Source organism: Orycteropus afer, unplaced genomic scaffold (assembly GCF_000298275.1).
Source record: "Orycteropus afer afer isolate SDZICR_OR568_19922 unplaced genomic scaffold, OryAfe1.0 scaffold00043, whole genome shotgun sequence".
Classification (NCBI taxonomy): domain Eukaryota; kingdom Metazoa; phylum Chordata; class Mammalia; order Tubulidentata; family Orycteropodidae; genus Orycteropus; species Orycteropus afer.
This window is the reverse complement of record NW_006921630.1, coordinates 12,676,261-12,697,104: the sequence shown is the minus strand read 5'-3', so window position 1 is coordinate 12,697,104 and position 20,844 is coordinate 12,676,261. Positions and strand designations below refer to the sequence as shown.

At 43.8% G+C, this 20,844-nt stretch overlaps 2 protein-coding genes across 2 annotated transcripts in view; one reads left to right on the top strand and one right to left on the bottom strand.

Annotated features, from left to right (window-relative positions):
• The window catches only part of COLGALT2 (collagen beta(1-O)galactosyltransferase 2), a 207,922-nt gene extending 201,798 nt beyond the window's left edge, over positions 1 to 6,124 (top strand). The window contains exons 11-12 of the mRNA XM_007937676.2: positions 2,684 to 2,890; positions 5,848 to 6,124. Of these exons, the coding sequence (XP_007935867.1) occupies positions 2,684 to 2,890; positions 5,848 to 6,124 (484 nt within the window). The remainder of the gene's footprint in view (positions 1 to 2,683; positions 2,891 to 5,847) is intronic.
• Positions 6,125 to 19,241: 13,117 nt separating this feature from the next.
• RGL1 (ral guanine nucleotide dissociation stimulator like 1) overlaps positions 19,242 to 20,844 on the bottom strand; it is a 289,687-nt gene continuing 288,084 nt past the window's right edge. The window contains exon 18 of the mRNA XM_007937674.1: positions 19,242 to 19,429. Coding sequence (XP_007935865.1) covers positions 19,242 to 19,429 — 188 coding nt within the window. The remainder of the gene's footprint in view (positions 19,430 to 20,844) is intronic.

The window sequence follows — 20,844 nt, the reverse complement described above, 5'->3', positions numbered from 1 at the left end:
CCATTGTCTGCCAACCCTATATATGTTCTTGGATACCCTCCCCATTTCATAGACATACCTAATCGTTCAGACTGTCCACCCATCTATCCACCCATATACCCATATACTGTATATGCAAAAGGGTTCATATTTGTTGTCTGTACCTCCCATGTACCTCTCTAGGTCTTTCTCATCCTCGATGCTGCCATATTGGTCACTCTATTTCACACAGCTTTAATGTTTAAATTTAAACTAAATTCATTAAAATTAACACAACTACAAACTTAGTTCCTTGGCTGCTCTAGTGACTTTTCAAGTACCTAATAGAAGTTCTTCCATTTGATGATGCACTAGAATAATTCAGACCCTTTAGTCTGAAAAGACAGTGGATGAGAGAATATATGTTTGATGTAGAAATTATAGAACAATATCACTAATATCACATGCAAGTAAGATATTACTGAAGATAATTCAGAAACGTTTGCAGCAGTATATTGACAGAGAACTTCCAGAGGTTCAAGCCGGATTCAGAAGAGGACGTGGAACAAGGGATATCATAGCTGTTGTCAGATGGATCTTGGCTCAAGGCAAAGAATACCAGAAAGATGTTTACTTGTGTTTTATTGACTATGCAAAGGCATTTGATTGTGTGGATCATGATAAATTATGGATAACATTGAGAAGAATGGGAATCCCTGAGCATTTGATTGTACTCATGAGGAATCTGTACCTTGACCAGGAGGCTGTCGTTCGAACAGAACAAGGGGACACTACATGGTTTAAAATCAAGAAGGGAGTGCGTCAGGGTTGTATTCTTTCTCCACACTTATTCAATCTATATGCTGAGCAAATAATCCGAGAAGCTGGACTATATGAAGAAAAACGTGGTATCAGGATTGGAGGAAGAATCATTAACAACCTGAGATATGCAGACGATACAACTTTGCTTGCTGAAAGTGAGGATGACTTAAGGCACCTACTGATGAAGGTTGAAGAATACAGTCTGCAGTATGGATTACATCTCAACATAAAGAAAACAAAAATCCTCACAACTGGACCAATGAGCAGCATCACAATCAATGGAGAGAAGATTGAGGTTGTCAAGGAATTCACATTGCTTGGTTCTACAATCGATGCCAACGGAAGCAGCAGTCAGGACATTAGACGTCGTGTAGCATTGGGAAAGTCAACTGTGAAGGAACTGTTTCAAGTGCTGAGGAGCAAGGATATCTCCTTGAGGACTAAGGTGCGCCTGACACAAGCCATGATATTTCCAATCACCTTGTATGCATGTGAGAGCTGGACAATGAATAGGGAAGACCGAAGAAGAGTTGATGCTTTTGAGTTGTGGTGCTGGCGAAGAATGCTGAAAGTACCATGGACTGCTAAAAGAACTAACAGATCTGTCCTGGAGGAAGTGCAGCCAGAATGCTCCTTGGAAGCAAGAATGGCCAGACTTCGTCTCACCTATTTTGGTCATGTTGTCAGAAGGACCATTCCCTGGAGAAGGATGTCATGCTTGGTAGGGTGGAGGGTCGATGAAAGAGGGGGAGGCCTTCAACGAGATGGATTGATACAGTGGCTGCGATGATGGGCTCGAGTATAGCAGGGATTGTGGGGCTGGTGCGGGATCGGGCAGTGTTTCGTTCTGCTGTGCATGGGGTCGCTATGAGTCGGAAACGACTCGACGGCACTTAACAACAACAACAATTCTCAGTGAAACTGGAAGCATGAATATGAACTTATTCAGCAGATTCCAGAATGCTTGAACAAGGGGGGATCCCTTGCATACTGAGAGAGATAATTTTGGGGCAAAATAAATGAACTGCTGTTTTACCTAGAAGGCAGGAAGCAGACAACTCCTCAACTCACTTCAAAAACTCTGGGAGCTCTGGTGGCGTGTGCCTAAGGCATTTGACTGCTAACCAGAAGACTGGTGGTTCAAACCCACCAGCCACTCCTCGGAAGGAAGGTTGGGCAATCTACTTCCACACAGGCTGCAGACAAAAGCAATGGATCACAGATCCATGAATAGACTACAGGAAGGCAGGAATTGTGGAGGGTACCTCTGGGTTGTTGAAGGTGTTCATGGAGGACAGAATGTGCATGGAAACCTTCTCAGGAGGAAACAAGGACAGAGCTAGGTGAGGGGTAGAAAACCATCAGGGCCTTGTAATCCATGCTCCCCAAGAAGAGTCCTCTTGGATTTTTGTGTCCTTTACAACAAGAGTGTTCCTTTCCCATAGTTCCTTCTGTCCTATGTTTATCACTAGTATTCGGAGAACTGGGCAGAAAGCATGAGAGGCTAAGCTCTGGGGACTTAAAAACAACATACTCAGAATTTTCACATCTGGCCTTTTTTTGGGAAATGATCTCAAAGATCTTTTAAACACTCTACATCCTACCTTGCTGCCTTGAACATAGTTTGCTAAGCAGTGATAATTGGAGTTGTGATAAGTGGAGCCAGGAAAATGAGAAACAGTAAAACTTTTACAAAATATCAAGTACCGGCAACTGGTATCCCATTGATGGCAGGTGACAGTCATGATTGGTTGCTTGATACACTGTGTGTGCAACACATTTAATATGAGACACATTTGGTCTCAGATTTCAAACATGTCTGTGCAAACCAATGCTGTGCTCTGTTCTTACCATTGTCTAGTATGCAAGTTGGAATTTTTCTCTTCTGGCTGTTTCCTTTTAGTTATATTGGTAGAAAGAGGATGCAAGTAAAGGAACCTGAGAAAGCTGTACCCAGTGTGCTAAATCTGGTTGAAGCCGACTATTCCTACTGGACCCTTGGCTACGTCATCTCTCTGGAAGGAGCACAGAAGCTGGTTGGAGCCAATCCTTTTGGAAAGATGCTGCCAGTGGATGAGTTCCTGCCAATCATGTACAACAAACATCCTGTGTGAGTTGCCCAGAAATCCCTGCCAGCCCCTTGGGCACAGCCCTCACCCCTTCATGAATTAATGACACTACTCGGTTTCTGGGCAGTAACTGATATTTTATAAAGTAACTTTACAATTCCTTAGTGATCTTTCCATAATCATGACCTAGAGAGGAATACTCAAGTGATTTTCCCTTTTATAGATGGAGAATATGAGGCAGGGATGGTGAGCATCTGTAATACCCAATGTGTCCTTTAACTTGACATACACTGCTTGTTCTCTCCTTGACTTGAATCTTCTTACCTTCATTAAGCTAATACAACTCAAGATGAAGATTATCTTCCTAAGCACCCTACATTCTTCAGTTCGTTTGGTTCAGTTCATTATTTGTTGAGTGGGTGTAGTGTTGGTCAAGCAGTGGTCCCCTCTCCTTGCAGGGTTTACAATATGGTGGGGAACCCAGTCTTATGAACAGATCATCCTGATATATTGTGATACCTGCTGTCACAGAGATGTGTAAGAGGTCCGGGGCAGTGGAGGTGGCACCTGAGCAGGGTATCCATGGAGGAAGGCAGCCTGATGCACAGGGTTCCCATAGCCCTATAGCTTACACTGACCTAGCACTTACTGTAGGGTGCAGTAATTGATGGTTTACCTGTGAATTTCCCAAGTAAACTATGAGCCCCTTGGGGTAGGGATAATCTTTCATCTTTGTGTTCTTAGAGCCTAGGTCAAACTCTGTGCAATAGCTGCTAGACCCCTGATCCCTAACTTTGCAAATGGAACAGGAGTCCAGGTTCTAACCTCCACTCTTTCTCTCAGTTGCTGAGTGATTCCCTTACTAAATGGTTGTTCTGGTTACATAGTGCTGCTCAGACAAGAATATACCACAAATGGGATGGCCTTAACAAACAGGAGTTTATTCTCTTATAGTTTGGAGGCTTTAAGTCCAGGTTCAAAGTGCGAGGCTCTAGGGGCTGGGTGAAAGCCTCTCAACCTTGGCGTCCAGCTCTGCCTCCTGCTCCTGGCCTACTGGAGCTAGAGGCATTTCTTCACTCAGATAGCTGCTGGCTGCTGAGGCTGAGAAACCCAAGGTTGACAAATAAAAAGGCACAGTCCCGATGTTACCAAATCACATGGCAGGCCGTTAATTTAAGTCCATTTTAAGTCCCAGGGTCAGCAGGGCACGGCAGGCTGCTGAACAATGACACGGCTACATGCAGGGTCCAAGCATGCCGTAAGCTAGAGAGCCTTTCCAAATCTGTTTCTTATACACAGGAAGCAGACCACATACCCAAAGCAGCTACTCAGCTGCTTGTGGGAGATCTCGCCATGGAGTTGATTGACAGTCTCATCATGGGGGATAATTACCACCAGCTGTCCAGCCACTCAACCAGGTCCAGCCAAGTTGACACACAAACATAACCACCACAAAGGTTTTCATTTTAGCTGTTGATATTTCCTATGCAACATCTTATTCATTTTGTCTCCTGTCCTCAGTAAAAAAGGAGCGCCTCACCCTCCCTTTATAAAATATGTTAGAAACTGACTTTATCTCTTCCTCTGAGTAGAAACTCAAAGGTCTGTATTAGTTTTCTAGGGTTACACAGTAAAGAAGTACCACAAATGAGTGACTTATAAGGACAAAGATTTATTGTCTCACAGCTCTCGAGTCTGGGAGTCAGAAATCAGCTATCAGCCATGTTGGTTCCTTCTGAAGCGCTCAGGGAGAATGGATTCCATGCTGCTCTCCTAGCTTCTGGTGATGGCCAGAGATCCTTAGTGTTCCTTGGCTTTCAGTTCCAATCTCTGCCATAGTTACATGGCCATCTTCCCTCTGTGTCTGTTTCTATGCCTCTTCTCTTTTCCAAGGACACCACTCAGATTGGTTGCCCTGCTCCATTATAACTTCATGTAAACTAACCAGTGACATCTTCAAAGACCTTATTTCCAAACAAAGTCACATTCACAGGTACCAGGATTAGGACTTCAAGGTATCTTTTGGGGAGACATAGTTTTATGTATAACAAATCCATCATCATCCCCTTAACAGAGGGGAAATTAATGCACTCACTGACATAGAAGCCTTACAGATATCATTCATATAGTCCACAAAAGGACTCTGGAGAAGGCCAAATCATCCCTCCCCTTTACGCTCACAGGGAGCTGGAATGCAACAGAAGTAGAAATGCTTCAAAGCCCATGCCCTTGCTGTTGCCCCACACTGCCTTCCAGATCTCAGATTTCTAATGTATTAACTGCTAACCAGAAGGCTGGTGGTTCAAACCCACCAGCCGCTCCTTGGAAGGAAGATTGGGCAATCTACTTCCAGAGTGATACTGCCTCAGAAACCCAAGGAGGGATTGCTGTGAGTCAGATCTGACTCGACAGCAGTGAGTTTTTTTTTTTTTTTTTTGTAATCCAGGAACAAGACTTTTTCTATGAAGTGATCCTATTTATTTATTATTAAATGGTCCAAAAGAGCTGAAATTTTAATTGTTAAATTAAGACTTAAAATTCACCTTGTAAAGTAGTCTATTGGAATGTTGTTGGTTGGGGTGCCATCAAGTTGATTCTGATTCACAGTGACCATATAGGACAAAATAGAACTGCCCATAGGGTGTCCACGGCTGTAATCTTTATGGAAGTAGTCTGCCTCATTTTTCTCTCGTGGAGCAGCTGGTGGGTTTGAACTGCTGACTTGTCACTTAGCCACTGAGTACTTAACTATTACACCCTGAGGGTTCTCGTCTATTCAAATAGAACAGAAATATCCTGACTTTTATTTACTTATTTAACTAAGATTGTCTGAAAGCTCTTAGAGAAAACTGTGCTATGCCTGTGGACCAAAGTTTCTTGGAAAGGATACGACTTTTAAAAATAATCAAATGAACAACATGCAAGGGCCCTCCACTCTCTTTCCCCGTCCTGTATGTGTTCTGCCCCCTTCATGTGTCTGTGCGCTTCTTGCTTTCAGAGCTGAGTACAAGCAATTCTACGAATCCAGAGACTTGAAAGCCTTCTCTGCAGAACCCTTGCTCATCTACCCCACACACTACACGGGCCAGCCGGGGTACTTGAGTGACACAGAGACCTCGACCATCTGGGACAATGAGACGGTGGCCACGGACTGGGACAGGACACACTCCTGGAAGTCCCGGAAGCAAGGGCACATCCACAACAACGCCAAGAACACAGAGGCACTACCACCGCCAACCTCCTTGGACACTGTGCCTTCGAGGGATGAGCTATGAAGGCTTGTCAGCATGTTTGACCCACAGTGGCTCATCAGGTTTTGGTTTTTCTAAAGGGCTATTTACCCATTTACTCTAATTTCTTTTAGTTGTCACAGTGGTCTGATGTGATTGCTCAAAATTACTATATTTTGACAGGGGAGGGGAAATTTAATTAGGAAATTAAACCCCAATTTCCTTGACAGGTAGAAGGTAAGCTTTATGGGAACTATTAAGATAAGCTTCAATCCAGACACCCAGCTCTTCAGTTCATTAACTCCCACATTAAGGTCAAACAACATGGTTTGGAGACTCACCTAAGAGAAGGATGATTACCAAGTTGTTACGTCAGTTAATGGGTGGTCAATGCAGACAAGCCAAAAGACCATCTGTTTGGTCTTGTGGGAGCTTGCTTTATGTGATAGGTGTAACCCTGAAACATGTTTTTGGGGAAACATCAAATCATTTGAAATCATATTAATTGGGCTTTTTACTGAAAAGAATTGGCATGAGCCCTACTGCCAAGTGAATTTTTATCTTAGTCCTCCTCATAGTCCAGTGGGGACTGGGTGTTTGGATCTGAGACTCAGCCCTTGACCATCAAGGCAACTGCAGTTCTCACAGAGAGGTGTCTGGCTTGCCATGTGGATGTAATTTGGTAGATAATTGAGGGTTTGTGTAGATATTTGAGGAAAAAAAGAACTCAACCTTTGGCCTTTTTTTAAAATTGTGGTCACTTGAGTGAGGATGCTCTATTTATAAAGATAAGTTTAATATAACAGGGGTCAGGGCTGGCGTGTAGTTCCTGTCCTGGAGTCCCTGTGCTGCTGCAGCATATCAGCTCCCCCCACACCCCTCAGTCTGGGAATGAACTGCAGTGTGAGTTTATGAGTCACTGTTAAGAGACAGAGCACATTTTCAGCCAACAATTGTCCTTGCTGGGTCTTCATTATATTTTGAGTTATTTATTTTATAAAATGTGGGGAAAACATTAAAGGATAAAGCAGAGAAACAGATGTTTCAAGCTCTCATTGCACCCTGGAGAGCAGTCAGTGTAGACACAGTGGTTCAACCATCCAATTCTGTATTTCCCAGTCTGACTTGCAGAGTGTGATTCTTACCATCTGGGAACAAAGACCTTGGTCAGAAAAAACGGATTGACTAGTCAACTGATTTAGGCCAACACCCAAGGAAGCTCTCAGAGTCAGAATCCTGGACAGACACACCCTCAAGAGTTCCCTGCCATATTTTGGTCAAGGTGTCCCCTACATTCCTTGTGGCTTTCTTCGTATCTCGCATTGGATTGACTCAGGTTGAAGTTCTTAGACATACATGCAGTCAAATTTGCCTTCAGAAATGCCTCCCCAAGCATCTTGTACACGCGCCCTCCTCCTCCAATGCCCATGCGCCACAGCAGCCACACAGGAGGGAGCTCTGCAGCCCCAGCACCCTGAATTTCACACTTAAACTCTCTGGGTGGGCACTCTGGAACAGAGCCCATAGGCAGAGGGAGGGGGAGTGCTGCATGGTCCAAGCTCAGTGCTCCCCAGTCTGCAGGACAACACACTAGCTTGACTTGTCCAGAAGACCAGATTTGGCTTTCCTTCTGACTTATTGTTAACATTCTTCTTCATTGACTAAGCCAGGAAACTGAGGAAAGGGATCTTGTCAGCTCCAATTTGTACCGCATAGACATAGCTGTCAGCACTTGACTCTTTTTTTCTGTAACAACAGAAAGAACATTGGGGAGCTAGTGAAAAATCCTTCGGTGATCCCTAAGCTTTCCTGGGGTATTTTGTATTTTGTTTGCATATTTGAGTGTGTGAAAGTGTGCATGGCTTTAGTGCCTTTTTTTTTTTTTTTTTTTAGTGGGGTGGGAGGTGGCTGGGGTTTGAGGAGTGGAGGAAGACTGAGTTGATTTGTGTATTGTTTTGTTTAATAGAGAACTTTTTTTTTTTTTTTTCCTTTTTGTCAGCTGGTCTGACTTTGTTTAAGAATTCTCATTCTTAAAAGACTTTGGTCTTAAATTCTAGAATTTTTAGGTTAGGACTATTCTACTGTGAATAAAGTTCTGGCTCTGTTAGCCCAGCCTTTACTTCTCCCTGCTCCGGTCTGGAATCCTAACCAGTGTTCTTGCCTTTTGAATACTGTGAACTGCAGACCTAGCATTTCTTTAAAAATGTCATCTTGTCAGCAATCAAGGGGTTCCTTGACCTCATTACTCTTCCTTCCTTGAGTCTCAAGCCTCCCTTCAATTCTCAAGCTAACACAGTTGACTTTTGCTGGTGTCATGAGAAGCCTGTGCTACCCAGGCCTTTGCTGCCTGCCTGCAGTGACACCTGCTCTCTGCCTCTGGAGGTTAACTCCTATCTAGATTGTTCTTGGGATCCAGTGGTGGGATGTTCTGGACAGACAACCCTGACTTCAGCAGCGCTGGTGCTGCTGGGTGTGTACCGAGCACCTATAATTTGTGGAGAACACATGCACGGGCCTGGCTCCAGCTTCACTCAGGCCTGCTGCTGGAACTAGGGAGAATAAGGAAGAGTGGTATCAGGTACCTTAACACTGTCTGTCATGCTGTGCCGTTTCAGGGTGGGGAAATGATAAACTACTTGGCTTTTGGAGCTCTTTGTGAAAAAATAAAAATAAATAAATAAATATGCTCAAAGCTGTGATTGTTCATTGGTTCCTCCAACATTGCTCAGTGGCCAACACTGCTGGGACTTCCGGGCCTGCACTGGACCAAGGATGTTGGAAGCCTGGAGTAACTGCTGCATTATCCCCAGGGTGAATGAGAGAGGTGTGTTCTGACCTTCCTCCCAGGGGCATTGTCTTAGACTGGTGGGTAAAGGTGGGTAAACTGAAAAGAATTCTAATGTGCAGCAAAACAGGAGTCCCCAGTTGGAGGGAATTCAGGGAGATGAGCATCTTACATTTTTGTGTTATATGTCAGTCTGTTCACTCATTGAATGATGCTGAGATGTTTGTCCAAGGCCAAAGAGTTTTGTCCTGAGGCAAAAAAGGTGGTGAGAACAGGGATGAATGTTGGCCTCAATGATCCTTTGAATTTCAGATCAAGCTTCCCCAAACTCCCCTGCCCCCCAAAAACATGTAGTAAGTGCTGCCTTGTTTCAGGCCCTGTGCAAGCACCCCCACTGCTGGGGGTCCATGGGCTAGTGGAGGAGTCATGTAAACAGATGGCTTTATTTCAGAAACTGGAACAAAGTGGGCTATCAGATCCCTGACAAAGTGTTTCTGCCAAGGACCTTTGGGACAGCTTTTCTGGGGAAGAAGAATGGAGTTTAGAACAGGGGAGAAGGTTGAGCATGGTAGGTAGGAACCCATGCTGGGCATTGAGAAGGTATGGGACTGTGAAAGGGCCCATCATTTTGGGGAGTGATGGGAACTCAGTAGCACTGAGAGTCAGGTCTGTGTTGGGGGTGATGACAGGAAATCAGATTGAGACCTGATGACTGTATTAAGGTAAGTCTGCTAGCTTCCTTCTCTGGGCTCTTATTATAAATACAGAGGCCACTGTTTCTGGGGAATGCTAGGTTTGGTTACTGTTCTGACATAATGCCCAGGTAAAATGTTGGTGTCCAAAACAATAAAATTTCCTGTTTAGCTAAAAACTTAGGATCTTTTCACTTATGGTTGAAACAAATGCCTGTAACTAGTGAAAGGGGCCCTGATGGCACAAGGTTAAGTGCTCAGCTGCTAACCAAAAAGTTGGTGGTTGGAACCCACTGAGCAGCTCTGCAGGAGACAGCCCTGGTGAGGTGCCCCTGTGAAGGTTACAACCTAGAAAGACCTAAGAGGCAGTTCCGCTCTGTCAGAGGATCATTATGAGCTGAAATCAACTTGATGGCACCCAACAACAACCTCAAAAAAACCACTGCCATAGAGTTGATTCTGACTTATAGTGACCCCATAGGACAAAGAACTGCCGTCATAGGGTTTCCAAAGCTGTAAGTCTTAATGGAAGCAGACTGCCTCATCCTTCTCTCACAGAGCAGCTGCTGGGTTTGAACTGCTGACCTTTTAGTTAACAGTTAGTTGAATGTTTTAACTACTGTGCCACCAGGGCTCCACAACAACAACTGAAAAATAAAGATGAGTCTTACCAGGAGACCTTCTACAATGTCAAGTGCTTTCCAGACATTCTTTCCATCTAAACAGAGAGGAAAAGAAATGATCCAGAAGGGCTTTTGTGAGTGACAAGCTATTCACCAAGTTAAGTAATGACAAAGCAGCAAGAGAAGGAGTTTGTCCATTTGTTAAGAAAATAGCACGTAATGGGCAACATATTCAGAAAACCAAGAGCAGGCAGCCTTGAAAGCAATCACCATACCAATGGTTTATATGTTGTGGTGATGGTTATTCTCTCAGAAAGAACCCCAGAGGCGTTCTGATTAAATATGGAGAGAGGAAGCCCCGAAGGAAAGAGAAGGTGTACGTGAGGAGCACCCATGAGTAACCCTAGACAATGTAGGACAATGAGGTAATAATAAGGAATGTAGCCAATGATGGCCAATGAGTCCTTTTTTGCCTGCTTGGAGAAGACAGAAGTCATTTTGGTGGGGTTTTAGTGCATTAAGGAGCTCTGGTGGTGTAGTGCCTAAGGCACTTGACTGCTAACCAGAAGGCCAGCTGTTGAAACCCACCAGGCACTCCTTGGAAGGAAGGTTGAGCAGTCTACTTCTGTAGTGATACTGCCTCAGAAACCCAAGGAGGGGTCGCTATGAGTCGGATCCCACACCACAGCAGTCAGTTGGGTTTTAGTGCACTAAGTTAAATTTAAAAAAAAAAAAAAAAAAGTTACATAGAAAATGGTTTCTCCCTCTTATCATGTGGGCAGAACAAGAGGAAACAGCTTGACTTACACCATGAGGCATTTGAATGAGCTTTCAGGAAGAATTTATAGACAGAATTATTAAACACTGAATGGAATTCCAAAGAAAGTGGTGGGATGACCCAGTTAAAATGTGGTGTGTGACAGAATGGCTTCCTTTCTCCTCTGAATTTACCTAAAATGCCCTCATTATTTGCCTCCACCCACAAATGTGCTAATACTTGAGATGATCTTTGCTGGGTCACTCCAGTGACACCAGCTGTGCTGCTTCCCACCCCAACTCATCCTCCCATCTGCCCGCAGAAGGGGTGGAAAGACTGAAGAATTGCCTGAGGACTGGGTTCTTTTTAATTTACTGAGTTTATTTTCACTCCCCTCCCTGTAGCTTCCTCAGCTTGGCTTCCTCTAGAATTGGTGTTTTAATAAAAGAATGGTGTCTGAGCTCCTTTGGGCCTGCAGAGGGCCAGCATCTTAGCCCCTGCGGGCCCAGAGAGGGTGCCTCTGGTTGTTTCCTGCTCTGAAGGCAGCCAGACATAAGTCTGGGCTCTTGCCCAGCAGGGAATTTGATTTTCAGTGTAGAATAGAAAGCCTCAGTCCATTCTTGTCTTGCTCTCTTAAGAAAAGTTTAGAGAATGATTTGAGTCCCTGGGTGGCGCAAATGATTAACATGCTCAGCTGCTAACTGAAAGGTTAGAGGTTCAAGTCCATCTGCAGGTGCCTTGGAAGAAAGGTCTGGTGTTCTACTTCCAAAGGGCCTGGTAGTTCTACTCTGATACACATGGGGTCATCATGAATCAGAGTCAACTTGATGGTAACTGGTTGGCTGTTCGTTGGTAGAAAATAATCAGTGACAAAATGTCCTCTCCCAAAAGGGAATTCAGAGTTTGTAGAAGATGTGATCAGACAAAAGTTGAGTTGTCTTAAGTTTGGTGGTTTGGTCTTAAAGGAGTTTAAAGTGCTTCAGTGCCAGCACAAAAAATGAAGACTAGAAGGGCATAGCATTGTTCAGGCTTAGCACACGGAAGAAACGTGCTCAGAGCTGAGTGTGAGGGAACACCTGGAGTGGAGCAGAACTTTTGAGAATTCAGTAGGAAAGGAAGGAGGAGGCTTCCGGGGCACAACACAAAGAGCCAAGTCTTGCTGCTGAGAACCAAGTCCAAGAGAGAAGGGCAGGATCAGAGAATAAGAGACCAACTAACTCAAAGTTATGCTGGTGCAGAGTACAAGGAACAGGGGAAGCAGGAGGAAGCCAGAGGGGACTACAGCAGTAGGAGAGGCTTAAAGTGGGAGTGGCAACAACCTGGCTCATGAAGTGACCATGTTATCCTTTAAACCTGTGACCTCATAAGGGATTGAATGGTCATTGAGCTGAACAGCCTGGAAATGGCACAAGATTTTTAAATGGATTTCAATGGAACACTTAATTTTTCCATGTCTCCAATGCCCCTAGGGGGAGCTCTCGTGGCGTAGTGCTTAAGGCATTTGACTGCTAACCAGAAGGCCAGCTGTTCAAACCCACCAGCCACTCCTCAGAAGGAAGACTGGGCAATCTACTTCCGTAGTGATATCGTCTCAGAAACCCAAGGAGGGGTCGCTGTGAGTCGGATCAGACTCAATGGCAGTGAGTTAAGTTTTTTTGGTTAATGCCCCTAGAACAGCAACAATTCACAGTCGTGCATCTGACTGGTCTGGTTCCCCTGTGAGGGCCCTCCCTGCTGGGTCAGATGCACAGCCCAGAGAGGACACACTGGAGGCAGGATATAGGAGCAGTAGCTGGGGTTCCAGTAGGAGAAATTGTTTCCTCCCTGCCCGCAGATAGAATCCAAGGAAGTGGTGAAGCCCCTACCAGAATCCCAGCGCCCTCTGGTGACTTAACTTCTCTGGCTTGGGAGGGCGGCTCCCCCTCAGGGCCCTTTCACATCAGGTAGCCTCTGCTCTCACAGCCCCATCCATCGTGCACTCACGCTGCACAGCCAGCAGCTGCCGAGGGGGGCATTGTGCTGGGGCTGAAAGGGCTACATCCCGATCCGTGAGCCGTGAATATCTGTGGAGCGCACTGTGGATTATACTACAGCTCTGGACACCCTCCAACTCCATGAGTCATTCTTTCCCCGAAGCAGCAGCATCCTTCCACTTTCACAGGGTGCTATTCTACACATGTAAGGCCTCCCCTCTCAGAACTCTACATCTGGTCTGTTTGGCTGCTCACCCAGTGAGGAAGGTTGGAGGACTACTTTTAAGACATGATTCCCCTTAGGTGACAGCTTCCCAAGAATGAACAGCAGCTAACACGTTAGGTGCCAAAGTGCAAAGTGCTATCCTTACAGGTGCCACATAATTTAATACTACACAAATGCTAAGAGGTAGGAACCATTATCAATCCCTATTTTTCCGAATAAGGCAATAGCTAAGTGATTTGCCTAAGACAGGAAGTGGTCCAGGAGTCTAACTGCGGCAGTTAGAGTCCATTCACACCAAACTGCATCCACCACAAAGCTGCTTGTGGTTAATGTCTTTATTTTCTCTATAACATCTAATCTTTCTCACATACACAAGGTCTCACATACACAGCTCCAACCTATGTCAGCTTCCCACCTATGAAATCTCATATACCGATTATGCAGCTGACCAGATTACAGACTCTCAGATGACATTTTGTTAGAGGCTGGGGTGTTAAATATTGTATATATTTTGCTCAGTAATAGATGTATGGGAATGAGCTACAGTTCCGTTTAGAATATTGCTCCCATCTCACAAATGGTGCCTTGATTTCTGTGGCTGGAGGAATTCAGGTACAGTTGAAACCTCTCACTGTCTTTTAACTAGATTTTCTCCTTTTGATTCTTGCATAAGAAATTGGAACTATGGCCCCAATGTTGCACTGCGATTATACACAGATGGGAATAAACATGACTTCCTCTGAGAAGCCCAATACTGTTAACTGGCTTACAGAAAGGCTGGGGCTGGGAGCCTCTACAACTGGCTCTCCCCGATGGCACCCAAGCCCCAGCCACATCCACTCCTCCTTTCTTAACAGTGAGCTGGTGGTTTTTCTAGGAACCCCAACTGGCTAGCAGAGTCCATAGGTGAGAAATTAGTTCAAATCCAAGCCTGAAGTTAACTTACAATGTAATGGTAATTCTTGCGGTCATTTCCTCATCTGGGAGATGGCCATCTTGCTTAGAAGGATAGGGAGCAGTGCTCAGACCCAAAGAAGAGTATTTCTTGGAGACGCCAAAGAACAGACCAGACATTCCTCTATCAAGATCACTTGTGTAGCTGCATGTGATTAGGAGATTGGGGATTGGGTGACTGGAGCTAACAAATACAGGGCATTTTCACTAGTTCCATGAGGCCATGAAGGAGCGTCTGTCTAGAAAGTCTCCTTGATTCAGTGCCCAAGCCCACTGTGAGACACACCTGGTGGGGCCCTATATAATTCGGAGCTCTGCCACTAGGCCTTGGGTTACATTTCTGTAACATGTAGGAGGTGACCATGACTTCCAAGATGCCTGCCAACTCTTAAAGAAACGTTGAAGACACTAGATACCTCTATTAAAGAACTGACTACTTCCATGCAGGACCCTTCTGTGGGCTGTCACTTGGTTAGAGATGCTGAAAAGTCTCACCCAATGATGGTTTTCAAATTCTGAGTCTAAATTTGCTTGTCTTCTATTTAGTCTGGTGATTTATGTGGAAACACTGATTTTTCCTAAGTTCCTTTTTGTTATTTTTTTTTAACTTGAAGCACAACTGCATCTGTAAAGTAGCTTGTGGTTTCAGCACAAAAGGGACCACATTGGTGGTGGTGGTGGTGTTAGGTGCTGTCAATTCCGACTCCTAGTAACTCCATGTGACAGAGTAGAACTGCTCCATAAGGTTTTCTAAGTTGGCATAGTGCCTAAGACATTTGACCCCTGACCAGGTTGGTGGTTCAAAACCACCAGCCACTCCACGGAAGAAAAACCAGGCAATCTACTTGCGGAAAGATTTACTGCCTTGGAAACCCAAATGGGTTGCTATGAGTCAAATTTGACTTGATGGCAGTGAGTTTGGTTTTTGGTTTTAATCATTACGGAAGCAGATCACCAGGTCTTTCTCACACAGAGCTTTTGAGTGGGTTGGAACCACCTACCTTTCAGTCAGCTGCCTACTGCTTAACTGTTGTGCCACAAGGGCTCCTTCAGACCATATCAGAAGCATGTCGGTTGGTGGTGACTGCATGCTGATAAATTAAAATTAAATTCAATCAAGGCTAATTCTAGACAAAGTTGAATCACTCTTTGATATTTTCGCCTCTTTCTTCAACTCTTCCTTTGCTCTTTGCAGCCCCTCTCTCAAGTCCTCACCACCATCTCTTCCAAAAACTTTACTCATGACTGTGGAAAAAAAAATTAAACTTGTGCACCCTAGTAGATGACATTATTCCTCTGTGGCAGAGGCTGTAGTGCTTACCAACTACTCCAAGTGTTCTACATTTCCCCAGCCTCCTATGCACTTAGACTGGAGCCATATGGCTAGTTCTGAACAACAGACTGTGAATGGAAGTAATGTGTCACTCTGGTCTAAGGCAGCTAGGAACACTTATGAATACTTCATACTCTCTTTATCATCGCTGTGACCTGAAGCACAAAACAGATGGTAGAACTGCAAGTTGCCTGAGACACTGCTTAAAGAAAGCCACTAGGAGAGCTAGCTGCCTGATTGGCATTACACTGTGACAGGAATGAAAAACTAAAACTAAGTTATTGGGATTTCAGAGTTTGCTCCTTCAGCCTACTCCAGCCTAACTAATATATCCTTCTGGGGGGTTTTCATTTTTAAAGATCCTAGGGAAAATGCAAAACACAATGGAAGTAACCTCTCATAATGGAATTATGGGCATCTTTAGAGAAACAGGTTTGGGGTCAAGGGGCCTAGTTACTATTGAAATCAAGGCCAATAAGCAATACTGTATACCTTGTAACAGCCTGTGCTGCATGAAGATTTTGAAAGTACTCCAAAGAAGGAAATTTTAAGACAACTTTCCAGGTGATGTCTAGAAATCAATACCTGTTTCTAGACAGAAGGAAAACAAGGGAACCCATTTTCTAGAATGATCTTGAAAAAAGTCACCTAGTGCCAAAAATAAAAATCTTACTTTTCTTGCTCTACTCTGTATTATCAGTTTCCTGTTATTAATGTATGTATTTGGCTCTTTCCAAAATCCCACAAGGCCCTAGGAAATTTGATAATTTGGGTCCACCAGGAATCCATTGGGAGCTCTGGTAGCATAGTGGCTAAGGCACTTGACTGCTAACCAGAAGGCTGGCGGTTCAAACCCACCAGCCACTCCTCGGAAGGAAGGTTGGGCAATCCTACTTCCGTAGTGATACTGCCTCGGAAACCCAAGGAGGGGTCGCTATGAGTCAGGGCTGACTCGACAGCACATAACAACAACAACAACAGGAATCCATTAAACAATAATCCTAAGAACTTTCTGGAAACAATATGATAACTGACATAAGTTCTACCTATAAAGTTACAAAATAACTATTTCATCACTTCTGTAAAAATGGAGCATACTCTTCCACCCAGCCCCACATTCCCTGTTTGGCTCCAGCTTTCCCTCTATGATGCTCTGTGTGTCTATGGAGTGAAGCCAGCCTGAGTCTGAATGTCTTTTGGGAAGAGTCTTCTCTCCTCCCTCCACAGAAATCACCCGGCTTCCAGAGCCCCACAGAAGATTCAAGAATGATGCAAACAGGAGCATTCACAGAATGGGAGAAAGGCTGTCAGAAAGAAGGCATAGTAAAGTGTCCCACTCCTAAGAACAGCAATCTAAAAAGGCCTCCTATCTGATTGCAGTTCCTAGGAACATCATTCTTTCCCCCAAATGCTCAAGACAATCGCCACTGGAGTGGCTCCTGTCCTGGCCCAGGCCTTCCTCTGCTCCCTCCAATCAATGCAGAGTGGCTTCTGAAGAGCTTATCAACACATCTGCAACCCAGAACCCATCTAATTAATAGTCCAGATACAATCCCTTTGGGTCTGGCAGCAAATGCCAACCAAGCCCCAAACCAGTTTATTAATTTAACCAAAAAGTAAACAGATGATGGAGATGCAGAAAAGACGAGCATGCGAGCAGCTGAAAAGCATTACCCGGCTGTCCACCAGGAAAAAATTTAAGACATTTAAAGTGGATGGAAACAAATTTAAGACATTTAAAGTGGCATTAAATAAATGAAGCTATTTTGATCTACTTGGAATTTCCATTGTCTTTAAAAAAAGGAATATATATATATGTATGTATATTTTTACACTGCAGTATATAAATCTAGATATACAGTATAAATACACAGGGTGTGCACATGGGCACAACATGTATGTCTTGGTAAGCACACCCTGAACCAGGCAGACAGTTCTAGAACTCCTTTTTGACCTTCAAACCAAAAATTCAGGCTGAGGCTCCACTGACCTCTCCCAGAGATGTCTGCCACCCAGGCCCTCTCTCCTCCAAGCACAGAAGCACAGAGGAGGAGCCTCACAAACAGAACAAAGTGCTTTCCGACCAGGTGAAGCCCCGTAGTCTCTGTGATACACAGTCCGGGCTCCTAGAAAGACCTGAAGGAAACTGAGGCCTTTCTGGCTCACTCTTTGGTCCTTTGACACAAATCCCTACACTTTCCCTGGTGTTTCTTACAGATTTCATATGGCTATTTATGTAACACGAATCCCACACAATTCTTGGGACTATATTACAGTTATAAAAATAAGGGAAAGCTCCATGTTATAATCTGCACTTCATAATCTGGGTTTGTTGTCTTTATTTTGGGGATAATAACTGGCATTTTGAGAATTTCTTTCTTAAAAAGGACAATATTCTGAAAGTGCTTCTTACACATGCTGATGTCCCACATATGGCTTTTCAGTTCAAACCCCAGCACAGCTCAGATCTGGAAGGGAGAACATAATGATGCTACCATAGACAAAAGTGTCACTGAACAGAGACACTGTGCTAGCAAGAGTGTGGACCTGCAAATAAAAAGGGGGGGGGTTTAATTCCATCTGGGAGAAGGTACCTCTTTAAGAAATCATTTAGATAATGTATGCAGCTCCCTGCCCCCTTCCCCCATGACTAGGCACAGTAATGCTATAAAAGTTAATAAGTAAAACAGGACACTGCTATCAGTAGGGAGAATGTTCAGAGGGGCTATTAACACGGCAATCGCTGTTCGGAAATCTTTCACAGGGCTCAAAATAACCAAATACAGTCAGTCAAAGTAGAAATTTCTACACCTGAGGAACAAATTGCACATAATAAAGAGGTGCTATGATCCAGATGGCAAAAGACTCCAGACATCCTGTTTTACATGCAGAAGGCATTCAGAAAAGGCAATGAAGCAGTGGCATTCCACGACAAATGAGACTCCAAGGGTGTTGTATTCTGGCTGATTGATATGTTACCAGAGAACATGGCTATGTGTGCAGTAATGACTGATATATTTTTAAAGGGAGGAAACAGAAATGTGTTGTGGTTGTCGGAACTCAGAATGGGCTTGTGTTGACTGCAGAGGAGTGCTGCCAGGCCAGTGGATCTGCATGGGCCTCTGAAGCTCCTCCTTGCCTCCCTGGGGTAGAACGTGACAGACGTGGGCAGAGGTTGAAGGCCGCTGGCTCATCCAGACCCTTTCCAAAGTGGTCCTTCATTCAGCCCGTGGCAGGTCCAGCCTCTGCTGATGTTCTTTTCTGGTGGCACTTGATTAATAAAGTATTCCTCTCCCTTTACAAAAATAAAGTTTGGAGTTCTTGTAATACTGGCACAAAGGACACTCTGTATTCCTAGGATTGAGTCCATTTACTTAGAAGGTATGAGACTAAGTTCTCAGTTCCTTCTATTTCCCTGTAAAAGTGACCTAAGCTTCCCAGGCCATTGTGCAAATTTGTTTTTCCATAGTTTAGGATATCACATAAAGTCCCTCATATATATACACACACACATATCTAACATATGTGTATGTGTGTGTATGTACATATACATATACATATATATATATTTATAAATGTGGATAATTTTGCATTCCAGTCTCAAATAGGTCAAAGGGAATCAGTGAATCTCTTCATGTCAAATTCATCTTCTGTTTCCCCACAATGCCTATCATAGTGTCTCATACACAGTAGGTACTCAATAAATACTTGCTGACTTCACCAATGATCCTCTAACACTGGATGGTAGTTATTATCACGACGTCCTGTTCTTAGCCCCACTCAGCCTTTGGCAAGCAAGAGAAAGTGGGCCCACCCCCTTCAAAGGGTGATTTTGCTGTGTCTGTTGCTCCAGCAGCCCCGTTTAGCTGTCCTGGGCAATGTCAAGCTTGTCCGGCTACGCAATTTCACTTGTTCCTCCATGGGGCTCTTTTTGCGTAAAATGAAGTCAAAGTTCACTTGGCTATTCATGGCATAAAAGACATTCGCAGAGTCTGGGATCACTAGCTCTGAAAAAGACAAGGAAAGAGAAGTTAGTCAGCCCAGAGTTGAGAGTGGCAGGTAGAAACATGGACCAGACACAAAGTGGGACAATGGTCCTTTGTCTCTGAAATTTGACTGAACCACAAATGACCATCTCTTCTGACCCCCTCCCAAAAATGGTCCTAATAACCTCTCAATCCCAACCAAAACAAAAATGTAATTAAGATTTTAAAAAATCAAATACAGAATATTATAGCTAGAAAAAAAAAAAAATATAGTAGGAAACAGGTCATGAAAAGTTCAATGGTAGCTCAGAATCACAGGCAGTAAACAGTCGAACAGACTCCATAAACACTTCTCACTCTACTATGCAGCCTTTCTCAGAGAATACAAATATGAAAAAAGTAGAATTAACCTACAGAGTTTTCCAGAATGCTTTCATTGGAATATCAAAATATTTTTGAAGTAATTCAAAATAAAACCAGTATTTTATATGAGTCCTTGCCTTGCTAAGACCTTACATTTTACTATTAAACAGTATCTGTACCAGACAATGTATATCTAGTAACATTTAAACTATTTTCTACTTCAGTGATTCCCAACTAGATATCTGCAATTGCTGAACAAGAATAGTTCCAAGTGTAATATAAAATGATCAAAGCAAAGCTGTTTTTAATGGACTTCTATTTAAAAAAAAAAAAAAGGTATACAGTATTCAGCATTCTGGAGTAATGTTGTTGTTAGGTGCCTTCAAGTTGGCTCCAACTCATAGTAACCCCATGTACAACAGAACGAAACATTGCCTGGTCCTGCCCCATCCTCACAATCCTTGCTATGCTCAAGCCAATCATTACAGCCACTGTGTCAGTCCATCTCTTTGTGGATCTTCCCTTTCGCTGACCCTCTACTTTACTAAACATGATACCCTTTTTTCAGGGACTGGTTTCTTCTGACAATACGACCAAAGTACATGAGAAGAAATCTGGTCATTCTCGTTTCTAAGGAGCATTCCAGTAGCACTTGTTCAAGGTCAGATTTATGTGTTCTTCTGGCCATCCACGGTATTTTCTATATTCTTTGCCAACACCACAATGAAAAGGCATCAACTCTTTTTTGGTCTTCCTTATTTGTTGTGCAGCTTTCATATGTATATGAGGCTACTGAAAATACCACTGGCTTGGGAGCTCTGGTGGCCTAGTGCCTAAGGCATTTGACTGCTAACCAGAAGGCTAGCAGTTCAAACTCACCAGCCATTCCTCTGAAGGAAGTTTGGGCAATCTATTTCCGTAGTGACGCTGCCTCAGAAATCCAAGCAGGGGTTGCTATGAGTCAGATCTGACTCAGTGGCAGTGAGTTTGTATGTTTTTTTTTTTGTTGTTGTTGTTTTGTTTTTTGGTTTAGATTTAGTCTTCAAAGTGACATATTTGCTCCTTAACACTTT